This window comes from Heterocephalus glaber, unplaced genomic scaffold, assembly GCF_053883595.1.
Source record: "Heterocephalus glaber isolate CG9 unplaced genomic scaffold, H.glaber_assembly_v1.0 deba00000071, whole genome shotgun sequence".
NCBI lineage: Eukaryota > Metazoa > Chordata > Mammalia > Rodentia > Bathyergidae > Heterocephalus > Heterocephalus glaber.
This window is the reverse complement of record NW_028258137.1, coordinates 16,693,266-16,713,024: the sequence shown is the minus strand read 5'-3', so window position 1 is coordinate 16,713,024 and position 19,759 is coordinate 16,693,266. Positions and strand designations below refer to the sequence as shown.

Sequence of the window (19,759 nt, the reverse complement as noted above, 5' to 3'; positions counted from 1 at the left end):
TATAATAAACCAATGTTAATTACCATTTTGGGGAAAACATAATTTACTAATGCCAAGACCAAGAAATACAGTTTAGTAACACTTTCAGGATTTCTTAGGTACACATACACAGCAGTAAATATTTTTTAATACAGTATACAAGTAATGTCTATTTTACTAGCTAAGAGCATTTATTTTGAGCAAGACTGTCTCATCTACCGAGAGGAACATGGCTTTTGCCAATTATAGGAGTGTAATAAGCAACATACAAGGCAGCAATTCAACGCACTCAGCTTCTTTTCTTTTCTTTTTTTTTTTTCTTTATTACAGCAGAAATTTTTTGTCCTCTTTCCAGTAGTACTAAGTACCTTGGTTCATGAACACTTCTGTTCAAGAACAGTTGGTTTCCAAGTGGAAGCATTTGGCAAAATTTTGCTTCCGTTGGTTAACTCTGCATCAGGTGATGAACACTAACTCAGCAACCTTCCCCAGAATTGTGGAATGAATTAAGTTCCTGAACTGAGGTACCACTGAAATTGAACTTAAGTAGAAGTCAAGGACTTCTGCTCTCTACCACATATCCTTTAGACTGCTAAACTGTCCAGTGTTTTGTAGCCATTACAACCATGTCTGTAAAACTTTTTCATTACCTAAACAGAAACTATAACTATGCATTAGTTCTCCATTATTATCCCCAAACGCAGGGTAATCTCTAATCTAGTGTGGTCTATGAATGTGCCTATTTAGGTACCTCATATAAATGGAATCATATGTCTTTTTGTGTCTAATTTCTTTAACTTAGCATATGTATTTACATTTTTTACTGTGGTAAAATATATGTAACAAAATTTACTAATTTGACCACTTTTAGATATATAGTTCAGTGGCACTAAGTACATTCACCTTGTACAATCATCACTACCATTCATCTCCAGAACTTTTTCATTATTGTAAACTGCAACTCTGCTTATTAAACAGTGGTTCCTCCTCCTTCCAGCCTCTGTTTATCATTATTCTACTTTCTGCTGTTTCAGTGAATTTGATTACATACCTCATATAGACACAAACATATGATATTTGTCTTTTTGATTCTGACTTATTTTACTTAGCGTAATATCTTCAGGGTTCATCGAATTTATAGTATGTATCAGATTTTCATTCCTTTTTTTTTTTTTTTTTTTTTGTACCGGGGATCAAACTCAGGTCCTTCCACTTGCGAGGCAGGTGGCGGAACCACTGAGCTAAATCCCTGGCCCTTCATTCCTTCTTTTTTAAATTTTTATTTATTTATTTATTTTTTCCTTCCTTCCTTCTTAAGGCAAACATTTTGTCTGTTCATCCATTGATAAGTCATGGTTTGTTTCCATTTTTTGGCCTGGTAGTAATTGTGTGTTTGGCTTTTCAAGGAACCCCTAACTTGTTTCCCATAGCAGCTGTTGCATTTTACATTTCTACCAGCAGTGTTCAAAGATTCCAGTTTCTTCATATTTATTGTCTTTGGAACTTTTTTTTTCTCTTTCCTTTTTCAAAAGTATAGCCACCTTAGTTGTAAAGTGATACCTTTTACAACTTTTGGGTTTTATTTCCCTAATGAATATTGATGTTGAGCATCTTTTCATGTGTTTACTGGTCTTTTTGTGTATCTTTGGAGAAATATCTATTTAAATTCTTTGAGCATTTTTAAATTGGATTGCTTTTTTGTTGTTAAATTGAAGTTGTTCATGTATTCTGGATATCAATCCTTTAACAGTTATGTGATTTGCAAATATTTTCTCCTGTTCTGTAGTTTGTCTTTCTACTCTTTTTTTCCTCAGTACTGGAGATTGAATCCAGGAGAGCACTGCCACTTAGCTATGTTCCCAGGCCCTTTTTATTTTGTATTTTGAGATAAGGTCTTACTAAATTGTGCTGGCTGGGCTTTAACTTGCACTCTTCCTACCTCAGCTCTGGAGTTACTGGGTCTACAGACTTGGGCCCGCATATCCTGCTTCTTTATACTTTCTTGATGTCTTTTTTTTTCTTGATATCTTGATTTTTTTTTGAAACAGGGTGTCACTATGTAGCCCAAGCTGGCCTGGAGCTCACAGCAATCCTACTGCCTCAGCCTCCCGAGTGCTGGGATTACAGCAGTGTGCCACTACGCCTGGTTGATGTCTTTTCATATTTAAATTTCATAATTTTTTTTTCCAGTGCCAGGAATCTAACTCATAGCATCACACATAGAAAAGATTTTAATTTAGATGGAGTTTAGTTTATGCTTTTTTTTTCTTGTTTATGTTTTTGGTGTCCTATGTAAGGCTCCATTGCCAAATCCAAAGTCATGAAGATTTACCAATGTTTTCCTAGAATATTATGATCTTAGTTCTGATATTTAGTTCATTAATACGTTTTGAAGGTTTTTTTGGCTTTTGTTTTTTTGGTTCGGGGATTGAACTTATCCTAACCAGATACTCTACCATTGAGTATATTCCTAGCCCCATGAATTAATTTTTTTTTCTTTCTTTTTTTTTTTTTTTTTTTTTTGGTACCTGGGATTGAACTCGGGTTCTTGTGCTTGCGCAGCAGGCAGGGAAACCACTGAGCTAAATCCCCGGCCCTAATTTTTTTTTTCTATGATAATGGGATAGAGAAGTTCGACTTCACTCTTCTGCATGTGGAAATCTAGTTGCCCCAGCACTCTCTTGAAAACACTAATTTTTTTCTTCACTGAATGGACTTGGCACCCTCTTAAATAATTAGTTGGGCATAAGTGTATGCATTAATTTCTGGATTTTCATTTCTTTTTTTTTTTGGTACTGGAGATCGAACTCAGGACCTTGTGCTTGGGAGGCAGGCGCAGTGCCCCTGAGCTAAATCCCTGGCCCCTTTCTTTCTTTTTAAGACAGGTCTTGCTATGTAGTTCAGGCTGCCCTTGAACTCACTATGTAGCCAGGCTGGCCTTGAATTCATGATACTTCTACCTCAGCCTCCCAAGGGCTGGGATTACAGGTGTTTGCCACCACACCCAGCTCTGAATTTCTTACTATTTTTCTTCTTCACTACTGGTTCCCAACCTCCCAACCTCTACATTAGTGGTTACCAATGTACTAGTGGCATGAATCAGTATCCTGGAGCACTTGTTAAAGCATAGATTGCTGGACTCTCATCCCAGAAGTTCTGATTCAGTGCTTCTGGGTTAGGACGTGGGAGTTTGCATGTCTGGTAAGTTTTTAGGTGCAGCTGCTGCTGCTGCTGGTCTGCACTTCAAACTACTGTTCTTCACCATACTGAATGACACATCTTGAAAGCAGGGCTACATAACTCTTAACTATGCCTCCAAATCACTTGTGAGGCTTTTTATATTTCAAAAGGATATTGTATGGCCATGTATCTGAAAAAGCAAACCTCCAGATGGTTACAATTCCTCAAATAAGTGGAGAGAGAAAATGTTTGTGGATTGGAAGACACAATGCCGAAACATGGATTTGCCCCAAATTTGTCTCTAGATTTAACATAATTCCAAATAAAAATTCCAGCAGGCTTTTTTCCTAGGAATTGACAAGCTAATTCTGATTTCTACATGGAAATACAAAGGAACTAGGATACCCTAAATGATTTTGAAAAAAAGTTGAAGGATTTTTTTTTGCCTGCCAATTACATGTTACTTTTTTTTTTTAATTTTTAAAATTTTTATTAGTGCATGTTTGTAGTACACAGTGATTATACTCATTGTGAGGAGTCGGTACATGTAGAAATGAAACCAGGCAAAGGACTAGGGATGAGCATGCAGGCAAAGCTTTACTGGGAGGATTTTACCCCTAGGAAAAGTGGAACAGTGCTTGCCCATTAACAGAGAGAAGTAAGCTTTTTACTTCTGTGTGGGGCACAAGGGCAGACAGGAGTCTGGGGATTGGCACTGGTGCCAGTTTCGAAAGATGTTTTTTGGGGTGGGGTGTGTTTTTCCAGTGGACACATGGTGGCTTAGAGGAGTGGGCAGCCAGCTTACCTTAAGAGCTATCATATTTTTTCCATTGGCACCCTTATTCTCTACAAACATCCTGGGCTGTGATAAGGGCGAGTCACTGTAGTTGCTTAGAAAACACAAATCATGATTTTAATGAGTAACATGTTCAGGTTCTGGGAGTTTGTTCTCTACCTCTTCATGGTGATCCCCAAAAGTTTATTTTCTCATCTCATTTACTCTTGGAGATATTATAGCAAAGACATCCTGGCTTTTGTGATCCACCGGGTTTTTGAGGTCAGTAAGATTGTCTAGGAGAATGAACAGGTTGGGAGGAAAGCATACCATCTTTTAATGGATAACAGGCCCTGAGTTAAGGCCCTGGGGGTGCCCCTGCCCTTTGTCCTCATGGTGTTCCTTAACTGGCTCCTTGACAGTGTGGTATTGGTGTATAATTAGGCATGTCAGTGGACAAAACGAGTCCAGAAATAGACCCTCACACATAAGATTAGTTGGAGAAAAGGATAATTAGAGAAAAGGGCAGCCTTTTTAACAAGTCGTACTAGAACGACTGGACATCAGTATGTTATTAAAAAACAAAAACTTTTATTTGTACCTCTCATCATAAGCAAAAAACTCAAAATTGATCATAGACATAAATGTGAAAATGAAAATTATAAAACTTCTAGGAAAAAATAGAAAATCTTTGCAACCCTGAGGCAGAAGATTTATTAGGGAAAACAGAAAAAGCAATAACCATAAAAGAGGAAAAAAATAGATTAATCAATATTAAGAACTTGGGCCAGGGATTTAGCTCAGTGGTTCCGCCGCCTGTCTCGCAAGTGCAAGGTCCTGAGTTTGACGCCTGATACCCCAAAAAAAAATGCTGTTCAAAAGATGTTGGTAAGAAAAAGCAAACCAACTGGGGGTGGTGGTGCATGCCTATAATCCCAGCACTTGTGAGCCTGAGGCAGGAGGATTTCCTTGAGTTGGAGGCTAGTCTGAACGAACAGCAAGACTATCTCAAAAAATAAACAAAAAGAAAAGTAAGCCATAGACTGGAGAAAATTTTATATATGTATATGAGGAAAGTGTTCACAAAATACAAAGAATTCCCCTTCTAGGCTATTGGGACTCAGTAGGTATGAAGTGGGGCCTTTCTACATAATTTAAATAATTACCTGAAATTTAAAAAAAAAAATTTCTCTCAGATTTCAGAATAACTGTCAAAGTACTGAAATGGTAATGGATTTGGCTAGGGGGTGCTGCCCATTAGCAGGACCACAGAAATCTGTCAGATAATTCAAGCACAGAAATTAGCAAATTAAATTAGAGCTTTTAAAGATTTTGCTTCTACCTTGCCAGTCCTATTCTAATTGTGTCATTTTATTGCCAGACTATTTTGGTTTAGGCCTATGTTTCAAAGATTAATGGACAGATGAAGAGTAGGCATATCTGCCCTTGTTCCCCACCTTAGGAGAAAGCATTGTATCTTCTCCATTCATATAAGGCATTTTTGCTGGAAGTATGGAGTACATGTCTTTAATCTGTTGAGAAGGTTCTGTTCTACTTCTAGTCTCCTGATAGCTTTTACCATGAACAGCTGTAGAATTTAGTCCGATACTTTTTTCTCCAACTATTGACAGGACCATATGGCTTTTTCCTTTCCTCTGTTAAAATGATGACTTCTGGGGGTGGATCTTTCAATGCTGAACCAACAGTGCTCACTTCAGCAGCACATATACCAATGCTGAACCAACACTGCCATCCCTTTAATTAATCCACTTTCTACATACTGCCAGATCTGACTTCTAATAGTTTGTCTTGTTAAACAAATTTCTATCTATGTTCATACTTTTTATCTTTATCCAGTTTTAGGATTAGCACAATGTTGATTTCCTAAAAGGAGAGAAGTTTTCCTTTTTTTTTCTGCTTTAAATGTTTGATATAATTTATCAGTTAAAATGTTTATGAGTCTGCTGTTGTCATATAGGTAGGCTTTCAAGCTAGGAATATACTTTCTTTAATAGGTGCTATTCAAATTTTATATTTCCTCCAGAGTTAGTTTCATTAATTTGTCTTCCAAGGTACTTCTTAGAAGTTGTCAAATTTATTTCAAAAAAGATTTTTGTAATATGCTTTCTATATCCTTTTAAATTCTGTAAAATCTGTGGTAATGTCTCCTAGATCTTGATATTGTAATTTTAAAAATGTATAATTGATATTGTGTAATAGGAAGTAAAGGTCTAAAGAAGCAGGGGAAGTGGGAGGGGTAGGGAAAAGGAAAGAAGGGAAAAGAAAAAATATGAGAAAAGGAAAAAAATTGAAACAAAGACTTTGCAAATAGGGAAAGGTGGAGGGAGTGAAGGGAGGGCAGGGGAATGGGGAAAAAATAAGAACCAAGATACATCATGTAAAGGTACAAGATCCCAATGATGAATGTAACTGTATTTTATACCTAAAATGTACCAATAAACTTAATGGGGAAAAAAAATTAAAGCTTTTAAAAAGTACTTATGCATAGGAACTTAGTCTATAAAGATGGCATTTAAAATTAGTAGAGGCTTGGGGTGTAACTCAGTAATAAAGCTCTTGCCTAGCATGTACAAAGCCCTGGGTCTGATCCCTAGCACTCAAGAAGAAAAATAAATGAAATTAGTGGAAGAAAGAAATGTACTCTCAATAAATGGTGTGGGTACAGATGTCTGCCTTTTTCTCTCACTGTTTGCAGAAATGAGTCCAATGGAAAAGAACTTTTGTTTCCTAATTCCTGTAGTCCTGGCTACTTCAGGCTGCTGAGGCAGGAGTGTCATTTGAAGTGTTTTTTTCCAGTACCAGGGATCGAACTCAGGACCTGCTGCTTGCCAGACAGGCACCAGCACCACTGAGCTAAATCCCCAGCCCTGGAGCGACATTTGAGCCCAGAAGTTCCAGGCCAGCTTTGGCAACACAGGGAGACTGCATCTCAAAAAACAAAACAGAAATACTGTATAGCTGTCGATGGAGGTTGTGGTAAATTTAAATGTCCTATTTTCAAAAATGAGAAACAGTTTATTCTGATATTAAAATATTGACCTCGAAAAAAAAATATTGACCTCGGCATTTTCTAATTTATTAGCATTAACATTAGTTCCTTTTATCTACATATATCAGATTAGAAGTTCAGCTTTTGACTTTTTTTATATATATATATTTATTGGTACATTTTAGGTATAAAATACATTTACATTTATCATTGGGTGTTTGTACCTGAACATGATGTATCTTAGTTTTTATTTTTCTCCCATTACCTGTGCACCCTTCACCCCTTCCACCCTTCCCTATTTACACAGTTTGATTCCATTTTTTTTTTTCTCATAACTTTTTCTTTCCCTTCTTCCCTTTCCCCTTTCCCTTCCACCATCCCCAAACCCTTGGACCTTTTCTTATTTCAAATTATCAATTATTCATTTTAATCATTGTCATCCTTATTTACACTTTCAATTTCTCACACTATAGAAACTATTCGGTATTTACACATGTGTGTCCTATTTATTTCAGTTAAGAGTATGGCCTCAATATGCCTCCATTTAGCTATAAATGTCTCTAGTTTTTCATTCTTTATGGCTGAGTAGTACTCCATTTTATAAAAAAAACACATCTTCTTTATCCAGTTTCCAGTCAGTGGGCACTTGGGCTGTTTCCAAGCTTTAGCTATTACAAACTGTGCCGCTATAAACATAGGTGCACATATATTGCTGTGGTATGATTCTTTTAATTCTTTGGGGAAGATTCCCAGTAGGGGAATAGCTGGGTCAAATGGGACCTGTGGTCCTAGTTCTTTGAGGTATCTCCATACTGATTTCCACAGTGGTTGCACCAATCTACATTCCCACCAACGATAGAGAAAGGTTCCTTTCTCTCCACACTCCTGCCAGCATTTGTTATTGGTTAATTTCTTGATAGCAGCCATTCTTTGTGGGGTGACGTGGAATCTCAGTGTTGTTTTCATCTGCATCTCTCGAATGACCAGTGATGTTGAACATTTTTTCATATATTTATTTGCTGTTTTTACTTCTTTGTCTGAGAAATGTCTGTTCATTTTAGATGCCCATTTTTGAACTGGGTCTTTGAATTTGGTGGTCTGATTTTTTTCAGTTCTTTGTATATTCTTGATAGTAGACCTTTGTCTGAGCTATAGCTGCTAAATATTTCTTTCCACATTGTAGGTTGTCTCTTAGCCCTGTTGGTAGTTTCTCTTGCAGTGCAGAAGCTTTTTAATAAGATGAGATCCCAGTTGTTGATTCTTTGTGCTAGCTCCCATGCTACTGAAGATTTGTTCATAAAGTCTTTTCCTATGCCATTGTCATTGAGAGTTCTACCTAACTTATCTTCCGCAAGTTTAGTGTTTCTGACTTAATATTTAGATTTTTAATCCACTTCAATCTTAGTTTAGTGCATGGTGATAGGTATGGGTCTAGTTTTAATCTCTGACAGATTGAAATCCAGTTTTTCCAACACCATTTATTAAATAGGCTATCTTTCCTCCAATGAGGGTGGTTGGCTCCTTTGTCAAAGATGAGGTGACTGAGTATGTCTGGAGTTGTTTCTGCATCTTCTAATCTATTCCACTGACCTGCAGGTCTGTTTCTTTGCCAGTACCATGCTGTTTTTATCACAGCAGCTTTGTAATATAGTTTCAAGTTGGGGATTGTGATGCCCCCTGCCATGTCTCTATTGCCTAGAGTTGCTTTTGCTATTATAGGTTTCTTCTGTTTCCAAATGAATTTTTGGATTGTTTTCTTTAGTTATGTGAAGTATATTGTTGGAATTTCAATTGGCATTGCATTGAATCTATACAGCAGTTCTGGAAGTATGGCCATTTTCACTATATTGGTTCTTCCTACCCAGGAACAAGGGATATCTTTCCATTTTCTTAGATCCTCTTCAATCTCCTTCAGAGTGCTGTAGTTTTCAGTGTAGAGGTCTTTGGCTTCCTTTGTTAGGCTGACTCCTAGATATTTCATTTTTTTAGATGCTATTGTAAAAGGAATTATTTCCCGAATTTCTCTCTCAATGGGTCTGCTATTTGCATATAAGAAGGCTATTGTTTTTTGACTGTTGACCTTGTATCCAGCTACTCTACTGAATCTGTCATTTAGGTCTAGAAGACTTTTGACTGAGTTTTTTGGGTCTTCTATGTAAAGTATCATATCATCAGCAAATAATGACAGTTTCACTTCTTCCTTTCCTGTCTTTATTCCTTTTATTTCTTTCTCTTGTCTAATTGCTATGGCTAATGTTTCCAGAACAATATTGAACAGGAGTGGTTATAGTGGGCATCCTTGTCTTGTTCCTGATTTTAGCGTGAAAGTTTTCCGTTTTTGACCATTTAGTATGATGTTGGCTGTTGGTTTTTCATAGATAGCCTTAATCAGGTTGAGATAAAGACCTCCTATTCCAATTTTCTGTCAGCTTTTGACTTTGAATAGCCATCATTGGTCTTCCTGTAAACAAAGTGAATAAAACTGTTTTGTTTTTGTTAGCACATCAAAAACTTGAAAGTACATGAAGAGTTTTAAATGTAGGAGTCACCTATAGGGCAAATATTAAGTAATGAGAAAATCCTGGGTGTGTCTCCATCCTTTCTTTTGGCTTGCTGTTGAACTATGTTATTACACAATCTGTCTCTCCCAAAGGCGCATTATCATTGTATTCACATGGGCCAGTAATGGGAAGGTTTTATACTCTTCTGAAGTTGGCACTTGTTTGTCTTTGTTGAGTTAACATCAAAAAGGAGTGAAGCCAGGGATTTAGCTCAGTGGTGCCGATGCCTGCATCACAAGTGCAAGGTCCGGAGTTTGATCCCTGGTTTGTGTGTGTGTGTGGGGTGGAATTGTCAAGGGGTAATTTTTATTTTTTTTAAGAGATGGAGTCTTGCTGTATTGTCCAGACTGAGCTTGAACTCCTGGGTCCTGCCTCAGCTTCCCAAGTAGCTGGGACTATTGGTGCACATCACTGTGCTGGAATTTTTATATGCAACTGAAGTTAAGGTGATATAAATTTAAATTAATGTTATAACTTTAGGTTAAATGTAAGCTCCATGGTAACCACAAAGAAGATAACTGTAAATATACAGATGCTTCTTGATTTACAATGGGGTTACATTCCAGGAAACTTAAAGTAAGTTGAAAATATTGTTAAAGATTTAGCTCAGTGGTGCTGTATCTTCCTCGAAAGCACAAGGTCCTGAGTTTGATTCCTGGTACTGGGGAAAAAAAAGAGAAAATATTGTTAAGGGCCAGGGTTGTAGCTCAGTGGTAGAACACTTGCCTAGCATATACTGGAGGCTCTTTGTTAACTCTCTAGCACCACAGAAAAGGGGGTGGTGATGGTGTTAGGTTGAAAATGCATTTAATGATACACTTAACCTACCAAAAATGCCAAACAGCATAGACTAACTTGGCCTACCTTAAACATGCTCAAGACACTTAACATTAGTCTATTGTTGGGCAAAATCATCTAACACAACACCTGTTTTATAATAAAATATTAAAATATCATACAGTTCATCGAATATAGTATATATAGAGTTTCATTTGCCCTCATGATTTTGTGGCTATTTAGAATCTGCAGCTCGGGGCCGGGGATTTAGCTCAGTGGTGCCACCGCCTGCCTCTTAAGCTCAAGGTCCTGAGTTCGATTCCTGGTACCAAAAAACAAACAAACAAATAAATAAATAGAATCTGCAGCTCTCTGCCAGCCCCCAGCATTGTGTGTGTATGAGAGAGCATCATACTGGATATTGCTACCCCCAAAAAGATCAAAAATTGAAATAATAGTTTTTACTGAATGCATATCACTTTCTCACTATCACAGAGTCGAAAAACCCTAAGTGGAACTATTGTGAGTCAAGGAATTTTTATATGCCAAGGACAAAGGAAATGAGATGGGAATTTAAATGTTTTAGTGTAAAAACATTAGCTAGTTTGGTGTGGTGTCATCTGCCTGTGGACCTAGCTATGTGGGAAGTGGAAGCAAGAGAATTCTAAGTTCAAGGCCAGCCTGAGCAGTATAGTGAGACTAACTCAAAAAAACAACCAAGCAAACAAAAACATAAAAGAAAAATGGTAATGCAGGAAATGAGGGATGAAGAAACAAATGAAACATAGAAAACAAATAGCAGCTGAATGTGGAGGCTGGGAAGTCCAGGATCAGGGTGCTAGTAGATTTGATTAGGTTTGCTTTCTGTTTCCAAGATGGCCCATGTTCCTGCATCCTCTAGAGGGGAGAAAAGCTCTGTCCTTACATGGTGGAAGCGGGAAGTGGACTGCCAGGTGAAGCCTCTTTTATAAGGGGCCTTTTCCATGCCAGAGGGGAGGAGCCATCATGACCTAATCACCTCTGAAAGTCCCAACTTCTTTTTTTTTTTCTCCCAACTTCTTAATACTACCACGCTGGCCATTAAGTTTTTTGCTATTGGGGGAGTTTTTTTGGTTTTTTTGGTACCAGGGATCAAACTTGGGACCTTGCGCTTGCGAGGCAGGCGGCAGAACCACTGAGCTAAATCTCTGGCTCCTGGCCATTAAGTTTTAACATGTGAATTTCAGAGGGGACACATTCAAACCATAGCAAATGGTAAATTTTATGTTATGTGCATTTTACTGCAATGAAAAAATTCTCCCGATTGTATGGAATATACTACAAGTAAATGTCTTCTTGATTTAGGACTATTACTAAGAACAGTGGTTGTTCTGAATTTATCCCTTGCTTTCTCCCTGTCCCTGTCCCTATCCTTGTCCCACTCCCACTTCCCTCCCCCACCCACGGCACCCATAGCTTCTCACATGCTGGGCAACATTCTACCACTGAGCTACACCACCGGCCCTCTGTACTCTCTTGTCTCTCTTAGGCTTTATTAACTTTCTTTTCCAGTATACTTGGCTGGACTTGCGTTTGTGTAGTTTAATTATATGTGGTAGGTTTTAATTATATGTAAAATAAGTCAAGTCCAAGTGACTGCAGTTTATCAGTTATTTCTAGCCTCCAGAGAGTTCTTGGTTATTCCACACTACCTCTCCTGGCTTGTTGTGTTTTCAGTGATTGAGTACCTAGGAAATTTGTCTGGACTATTACTATATCTATATTCCTTTTATTATTACTGTATCTATATTCCTTTAATTTGAGTTTTGCATTTCACTTAAATACCTTTTCTTTTCTTTTTCTTTTTTTTTTTTTTTGGTACCAGGGATTGAACTTGGGTCCTTGCGCTTATGCAGCAGGCGGCGAAACCACTGAGCTAAATCCCCAGCCCCCCTTTTCTTAATTTGATGAATGAGGTATAAATATGTTTCATAGTTGTTAGTGCCCTTATAATTATAAGCTTTAAGCTGCTAAGAAGTTCAGGCTGTCAGAACCTGTTGTTGGCTAATAGTGTCAAATGGGAAGGGGAAGCATTTTCTAACACTCCCAGGATTGTAGTCTGATGAATGGGTGCAGTGTTGTCCTACTGGAAAGAATCCAATATTATTACTAAATGTTAATTTTCAAGGTTTTGAGGTAGTTGAGGTTCTTGAAATAATTGGTCAGTGGAGAAGGTAAAATCCAGTAGTAGAAAACTCTGTAGTTTTCTTTAATAAATGACTTTCTGGTATAAAGAATAATATTGGAAAGGTATTTATTTAGTTAAATAGGGATGTTTGTGCTCTTGGATTGTTAACAGCTTCCTTTTAAATAATCTAAGGTACATCAGGTACCTTCTTTGTAACTGAATGTAATTTCTATAAATTCTAATGCACTCCCCACTACTATTGGCACCAAGGGTCTGTTTCCCTCAACCCTTCAATCCCCCCACCCCTGCCACATGCCCTTTTTTTCTTGGCATTACTGGGGATGGAACTCAGGACCCTGAGCATGCGAGACAAGCACGCTACCACTGAGGTGCAGTCCAGTCCTCACCTTTCAGTTCTTTATATCAGTTTTCAGCCTTCACTGGCTCTACTCTTGGTTTCTGCTCCTGGCAAGTAAATGAGCTGGAAAAGGATATGAAACCAAGAAGATCAACGACACACAAATGTCCTGCCGCTTGACGGGTGCCTTCTTTAACTCACTGGCTCCCTCACACAGTTTACAAGAATCATTTCAGATTTACATACTGTCCACACTTAATTGGGAAGTTTGGAAAGGAGATTGGACAGTATTTTACATCTGTTACTTTAGCTGAGTAAGTCTATATCATCTTTTTTTGTCTCTATATCATCTTTTTTCTTCTAGAAGAAGTGTTCTTCTATAAAATTAATTGTTCTTTGTCATTCAGTTGAACTGAGTATCTCTGACTTGAAAATAACTTCACTTAATCCACAGCTTTTTATTCTGTTTGTATATGTTTTTGTTTTGTTTTGCTTTTTGGTACCGGGGATAGAACTCAGGACCTTGTACTTTTGAGGCAGGCACTGTGCCACTGAGCTAAATCCCTGGCCCTGAATATGTTTTTTTTTAACTGTACAATTTCTTCCTAGTGTGCAGTATTTGTGCCTCTGTTTCCATCTCACAACCTTGTGTTTTATTCCTGTAATTTTACTGCAACTGTAATCCTGGAAGCATTGACCCCATTAGCAGCAAGGTGACTTTTTCTTTGGCTGTGTTTATACCCGTTGACTCTGCTGTATTTGTCACCCTTTCAAAATGGCTTGCAATGGACTTTTAAAAAAAAAAAAATAGCTTATTTGACATAACTTAAATACTATAAAACATACCTGTTAAAGTCTACAATTCTGTGGTTTTCAAATATACATATATATATATATATATATATTTTTTTTTTTTTTTTTTTTTTTTAATTGAGACAGGTCTTGATATGTAGTTCAGGCTGGCCTTGAATTCATAACAACCCTCCTGCCTTAGCTTCCCCAGTGCTGAGTTTACAGACATGCCCCATCATGCTCAGCCTTCAAGTATATTCAGAAGGTGATGGAGCCCTTGCAACTTACTTTTTTCTTTGTTTGGTTGGTTGGTTTAGTTTTTGTTTGTTTTTTGAGACAAGGTCTCACTATGTATACAGTCCAGGCTGGTGTTGAACTTGCTATGTACCCCAGGCTGGCCTGAAACTTGTGATCCTCCTGGCTCATGAGTGGTAGAATTACAGGTGTGCCACACCATGCCTGGCTACATCTACCAAGTCTGAGAACTTTTTATTTTGTTTGCAGTGCTGAGGACCAAACTGGAGCCTCATGTTTTCTAGGCAAGTACTCTACCACTGAGCTATATCCCCAGCTCTTTTATTTTATTATTTTTTTGTGACAAGGTCTTGCTAAATTGCCTTGGCTAGCCTGAAATTTATAATCCTCCTGCCTCAGCCTTCTGAGTCACCAGGATTATAGATTTGCTCCACCACACCCAGTGTCCCAGGATTTTTTTTTTTTGGTACCGGGGATCCAACTCGGGTCCTTGTGCTTGCACAGCAGGCAGAGGATTTTTTTATCACACCAAAAAGAAACATGCCCATTAGCCATCACTGTACATCCTACAGTAACCTCGGCTATAGGCAACCAGTAATTTGTCTGTAGATTTGCCAATTCTGGACATTTTGTGTAAATGAAATATGTAATATGTGACCTTTTGTGACTGACTTCTTTCATTTAATGTTTTCAGGCATCTACTTTGTTGTAGGATGTATCACTGCTTCGTTATTTTTACTGCTAAAAAATTCCATTGTATAGATATACTGTATTTTATTTATCTATCAGTTGTTAGACATTTGGATTGTTTCCACTTTGGGGATGTTATGAATAATGCTATTATGAACATTCATATACAAGTTTTTATGTGGATATGTGTTTTAATTTCTCTTGACTCTACACCTAGGAGTAGAATTGGTGGTCATAGGGTAATACTATGTTTAACTTTTTGTGTATATATGTGTGGTACGGTGGACCCTTGACTTACGAACTCAATTCGTTCGAGAGGGCTGGTTATAACTCAAGTTGGTCCATTGAAGGCTCAGACTCCTCTACACAGCCTTCAAAGTCTCTCTTCTGTATACAGGCAATTCTCAGTGTCCTTAGAGAGACATTGGGCTAGGATTTCTCAGTTAATGCAACACAGGCAAGGATGTTGTAATGTTCCTTCCAGAACTCTTTAGGAGTTAAATCTATATCTCAGGTCATCTGGAAGCTCAAGCAGCCAGCATTTGGGTCGTAACTTAAGACTTGTTCATAAGTTAAAACTAAAATTCCAGTCACAACCCAAGTTGTTTGTATATCAGGTCAGTCGTATGTTTGTATTTCGAGGGTCCACTATCCTGGGGATTGAACCCAGGGCCTTTCCACTGAGCTATATCCCCATCCCTTTTATTTTCTATTTTATTTTTTATTTTGAAGCAGGGTCTTGCTAAGTCACTAAGTTGTCCAAGCTAGACTCAAACTTGCAGTCGTGCCTCAGCCCACCAGACTACTGATCACAGATGTACACAACCATGCCTGATTTAGCAAGAATATTATAGAAATTTTGCTGTGTTTTTTACATTGCATCCTTACAGGTGGCATACAATGTCATTTTTTATTAATCCCTTTAAAAAGGAGAAAAGACAAAGGAGGGAAAGGGGACAGGAGAAAAAACAGACTGTTTTGCTTTTCAGAGAAGGCTTGCTTCAATAAATACCTTTTCCTTGTAGCATCCTGGTGGAGAAGAGGTTCTGCTGGAACAAGCTGGTGTAGATGCAAGTGAAAGCTTTGAAGATGTAGGCCATTCCTCTGATGCCAGAGAAATGCTAAAGCAATACTACATTGGTGATATCCATCCGGTAAGAACTATCAGAAAGTAAGGAGCGCTTATGCAGAGAAAACTACTGAATAGCCACAGAATGGAATGAGAGAATGATTAAAATAGAAATTCATCAGCCCAGTCATCATGCTACATTTTCTCTAGGAATCATCTAGCCTTATAGTACAACATGTGCAGTGTCTCTGAAAAGCTAAGGGGATTGATTTTTGGTTTATTTTATTGATTGATTGATTTTTATATAGCAGCTAATAACATCTTTACCTAAAACAGTGATTTGGTAGTTCTTGGAAGTCCCATGCCAAAGGTGATATAACTATGGACTTTTAATTCCTTCATACATACTATTGTAACAGGAGACCCTGATACGGTACGAGTAGGGGGTCAGTTCCCATCTTCAGACCCTGAAGTTTCCCAGGAATTCACTACTACCAGGTTATAGTCCCATGTTCCAACATTAGAAATAAGCAGAAATAAGAAGTAAGAGTTCATTTGGATATGTATTACAATACTGTTTTTTTCTTTTAACAGAATGATCTTAAATCTCAAAGTGGTAGCAAGGTAAGAAGTCATCAGTTTTTCTTGTGTGTTTCAAGCGTTATATTTGTTTACTCAAGTAGAATTGCTTTGTTAAACAGTTATCTTAAAGAGAAGTTAAAAGGTTTAAAAATGTTTACTTTTTCCCCAAGCAAAAGTCCTGGTTTTCAGGAATTTGGACTCAGTACCTCTCAGGAAAAAGAATAGCTGAGTCTTGGACAGTAGGAAACATTTTGTTAATGCTGCTATATGCTTTATTTTTAAAATTAAAAGTCTAAAGCTATATTCTCTGTATGGTTTTGAAAGAAATTAGTTTATGGGTTCAGTTATAGAATGTTATCTTATTCTTACATTATATGGAACAGTTGATAATTGCTTCTATATTAAAAAATTTGGAGTTTGATCCCCGGTACAAAAAAAAAAAATTTGGAAAGTTAATTTTTTCTCATATGTTGTCTTTTTTATAATAGCAAAGGCCTTTTTGTCCCTGTTTCCCAAATTTATTTCATTCTTCAAGCTCAAATGGGCCCACATCTTCCCGGTAATGCGATGATATACAAAAACAAAAGATTAAGTATTAGAACATTTGAAAACCTTAATATATCTGGATTATATATCAGGAAGAAAATACAAAAGCCTTTGCTGCTTCCCACAAGCTGGGTAGTTCCATCTGTTGTATTTATTCTCTTACAATTTCAAATAGCTGTTAAAGTACCCTCTAATTGTTAAAAGACAACAATCTAGGTGCTGCCTAGAATAGCATAGATACCACATAACCTCTCTTCCTTGTTGGTTCTTGCTTCCCATTCTTCACTAAGCCAGAATTATTGACCAGGTTTGACACAGTAATTCAAGTTGACCTGGACACAGGAATTCTTTCAATTCAAAAGAGTGCTTGCTTGGCACTGACTGCTGTCTGTTGCCCTACAATCCAGGGTATTTGTATAAATTAACCTTTCCATCTTGCTAGACTCTATTGCTCTGAACTATTGAGTTGTTTATGAATAGGGATTAAAATGGTTCTTTAAACACATTGTAAGCACTGGTAATTGATTTGTCCTCCCTTCTCATACTTCTCATACTACCCATACTTGAAACCTCTCTTGTGATATTATTGTAAAATTTGAACCAAGTGTGGTCTTAATTAGTATATTGAACATGTGCAAAAAATATCACTGTTAGTGATCAAATTTGATCAAAGGATGTTTCCATTTTTGCAAGAGATACACGAGCCATAACCCATTTCTGCACAGTAGCCATGAGAGCTTTATGTTAAAACAGTAGAAAAAAGGAGCCAGGGATTTAGCTCAGTGGTTCTGCTGCCTGCCTTGCAAGCGCAAGGTCCTGAGTTCAATCCCTGGTACCAAAAAAAACAGCAGAAAAACTATTTTTGCAATTACAATGTCTAGAAGTCTGTGAATTGCTTTTTGTTGCTGTTTTTCTTGGTAATACAGTAGATAGGTAGAGCTATCCAAGTAATGGAGGGCAGTATTCCTCAAATTCTATTCCTTGTATCATGTAAATTGGAATCCCTTAGAATGATCATAAAATATACTTAAAATATATATTTCCTAGGCTTCCACTACTGCCAGACTCTCTAGAGGCAGAGCTTGAGCATTTGCATTTTTGTTTATTTGTTTGTTTTTGAGACAGGGTCTTGCCAAGTAGTTCAGGCTGGCCCTGAACTTGGGATGGTCCTCCTGTGTTAGCCTTCCAAGTACTGGGATTATAGGTGTGTGCCACCCTGCCCGGCTGGATTTGCATTTTAAGTAACCCAGGTGATAAGTAGGTTGCCAAGTACCAAACTCTACTAAATGATATACCCTTCTTTTCATTTGAAAACTTAGTAAAATTTAATTCTCTTCTGTGTAAAGACACTATCTGTCTTCTATAGGCCAAAAAATTAATTATAGAGATTTCCCTGCTGAATTAAAACTGTTTCACCTTGGATTTTTTGTAAGAAGTATAGAGAAAGAACCCATTTCAACTTACCAAGATCTATAATAATTTAGAAGTCTCCAAGTGTAGTTTAGCCCCTCCTGGAGTTAAAGAGTGACTGAAGATAATGTTTTCAAGTCTCTGTTTTCCTCATGTCACTTGTATGTAAATTACCTGTCCTCTTGAGGTAGGGTCTGGCTGCTGTGCTTCCAGTCACACTGCTCTACTTCAGGCAAGCAGGCCTTTTGGTCCATTTTCAAGACCACCTACATAGTTCATAAAAGTATATTCTAAAGTGATTTCAATTTTACGAAGAAAGTCTTTATTCCTCAGATTTATTTTTTAATAAACACTTTAATAGATACTTGCATATATAGGGTGTAGATGTCTGTTTTCTTCATTTTTCTATCTCTGGCTTAAACATTCACGTCAAGATGTGGAAGTGAAGTTCATTAATTATTTATCTTTATCTTCAGGTTGTCTGAAACTATAAAGAAGTGATTTTTTTTTTTTCCTAAACCTAATTAAGAGAAGACTTCAGCCTTAAGGGAGAGTTTTAATTGCCAGTCTCCTCCCTTTGTTTCTTCGCTTCTCCTCTCTCACCTTTATGTCTCTTCCCTGTACCTCCCCCCCAAAAAACACCTAAAATGCTGCTATTCCAGAGTATAAATCAGGAACCCTTTTCCAGTTCTTTTAGAAACAACCTTTCATATTTCTTTGCTACAACACAGGTAAATAATGAATGGTTACCATTGTTTTATTGTTAGATTGCTAATATTTGAGTTGAAGGCCCTGAAATATTATAATCCAAAATTTAAAAAGCTTAAGATTTATAGATCTGACAGTATTTGTCTTACCTGCATCAATTAAGGATAACTAACTAGAATTTAAAATCCTTTTGTCTTTGTGAATCTTTTCTTTGCTGGTTTAATCCCTATGCTGAGAACAATCAATCCTCTATTCATATTTGACGTAAGGTTTTTCAGGTCCACTTTTGGTTGTGGAAACTCTTCTTAGAAACAGACCAAGTGTTATTTGTGCCTATGTACGTACTTGCTTATTCTGCAACAAATAGCCCATAGGTACTTGTAGTATGTGAATTACCTTTTTGACTATGCATTTGCTTCTTGGTTAGGTGTTTATTATTTAGTCTCCCATCATTTCAGGAGATAAAGTACATACAAATCTTAAGCTGGCCAAAAAAGTGGAACCATTTCATTCATTTAACAGGTAATATCTAGGTGTTAGTTTAGCTGCTTTACTACTAAAGTCTCCTTCCAGCATTATAGATCAATAGCTTGACCATTTCGCCATTAAAAAACAATTTAATGCATGATATGTTTGAAAAAGTGAAATAGTTCTAAAGATTAGAAGTATTAGCATTGCTACACTAAGGACCAAGCTTACAACACATGAACTCTAGAGGGAAAGTCAAACCATTATCCAAACAATGTATACTTTTTTGTGTGTGGTACCAGGGATTGAACTCAGGACCTTGTGCTTGCCAGGCAGGCACAGTGCCACTGGGGTACATCCCTGGCTGTAGAAATTTATACTTTTAAGAATTTTTTAATATTCTTGTTGTACCTACTACCTAATTTATTAAAG

General features: G+C 37.2%; 1 protein-coding gene across 2 annotated transcripts in view; it reads left to right on the top strand.

The window, feature by feature from the left end:
- Positions 1 to 19,759, top strand: part of Cyb5b (cytochrome b5 type B) — a 35,976-nt gene that overhangs the window by 6,088 nt on the left and 10,129 nt on the right. For both annotated transcript variants that reach the window (NM_001310228.1, XM_021256473.2), the window contains 2 exon segments: positions 15,570 to 15,698; positions 16,208 to 16,237. In NM_001310228.1, coding sequence (NP_001297157.1) covers positions 15,570 to 15,698; positions 16,208 to 16,237 — 159 coding nt within the window.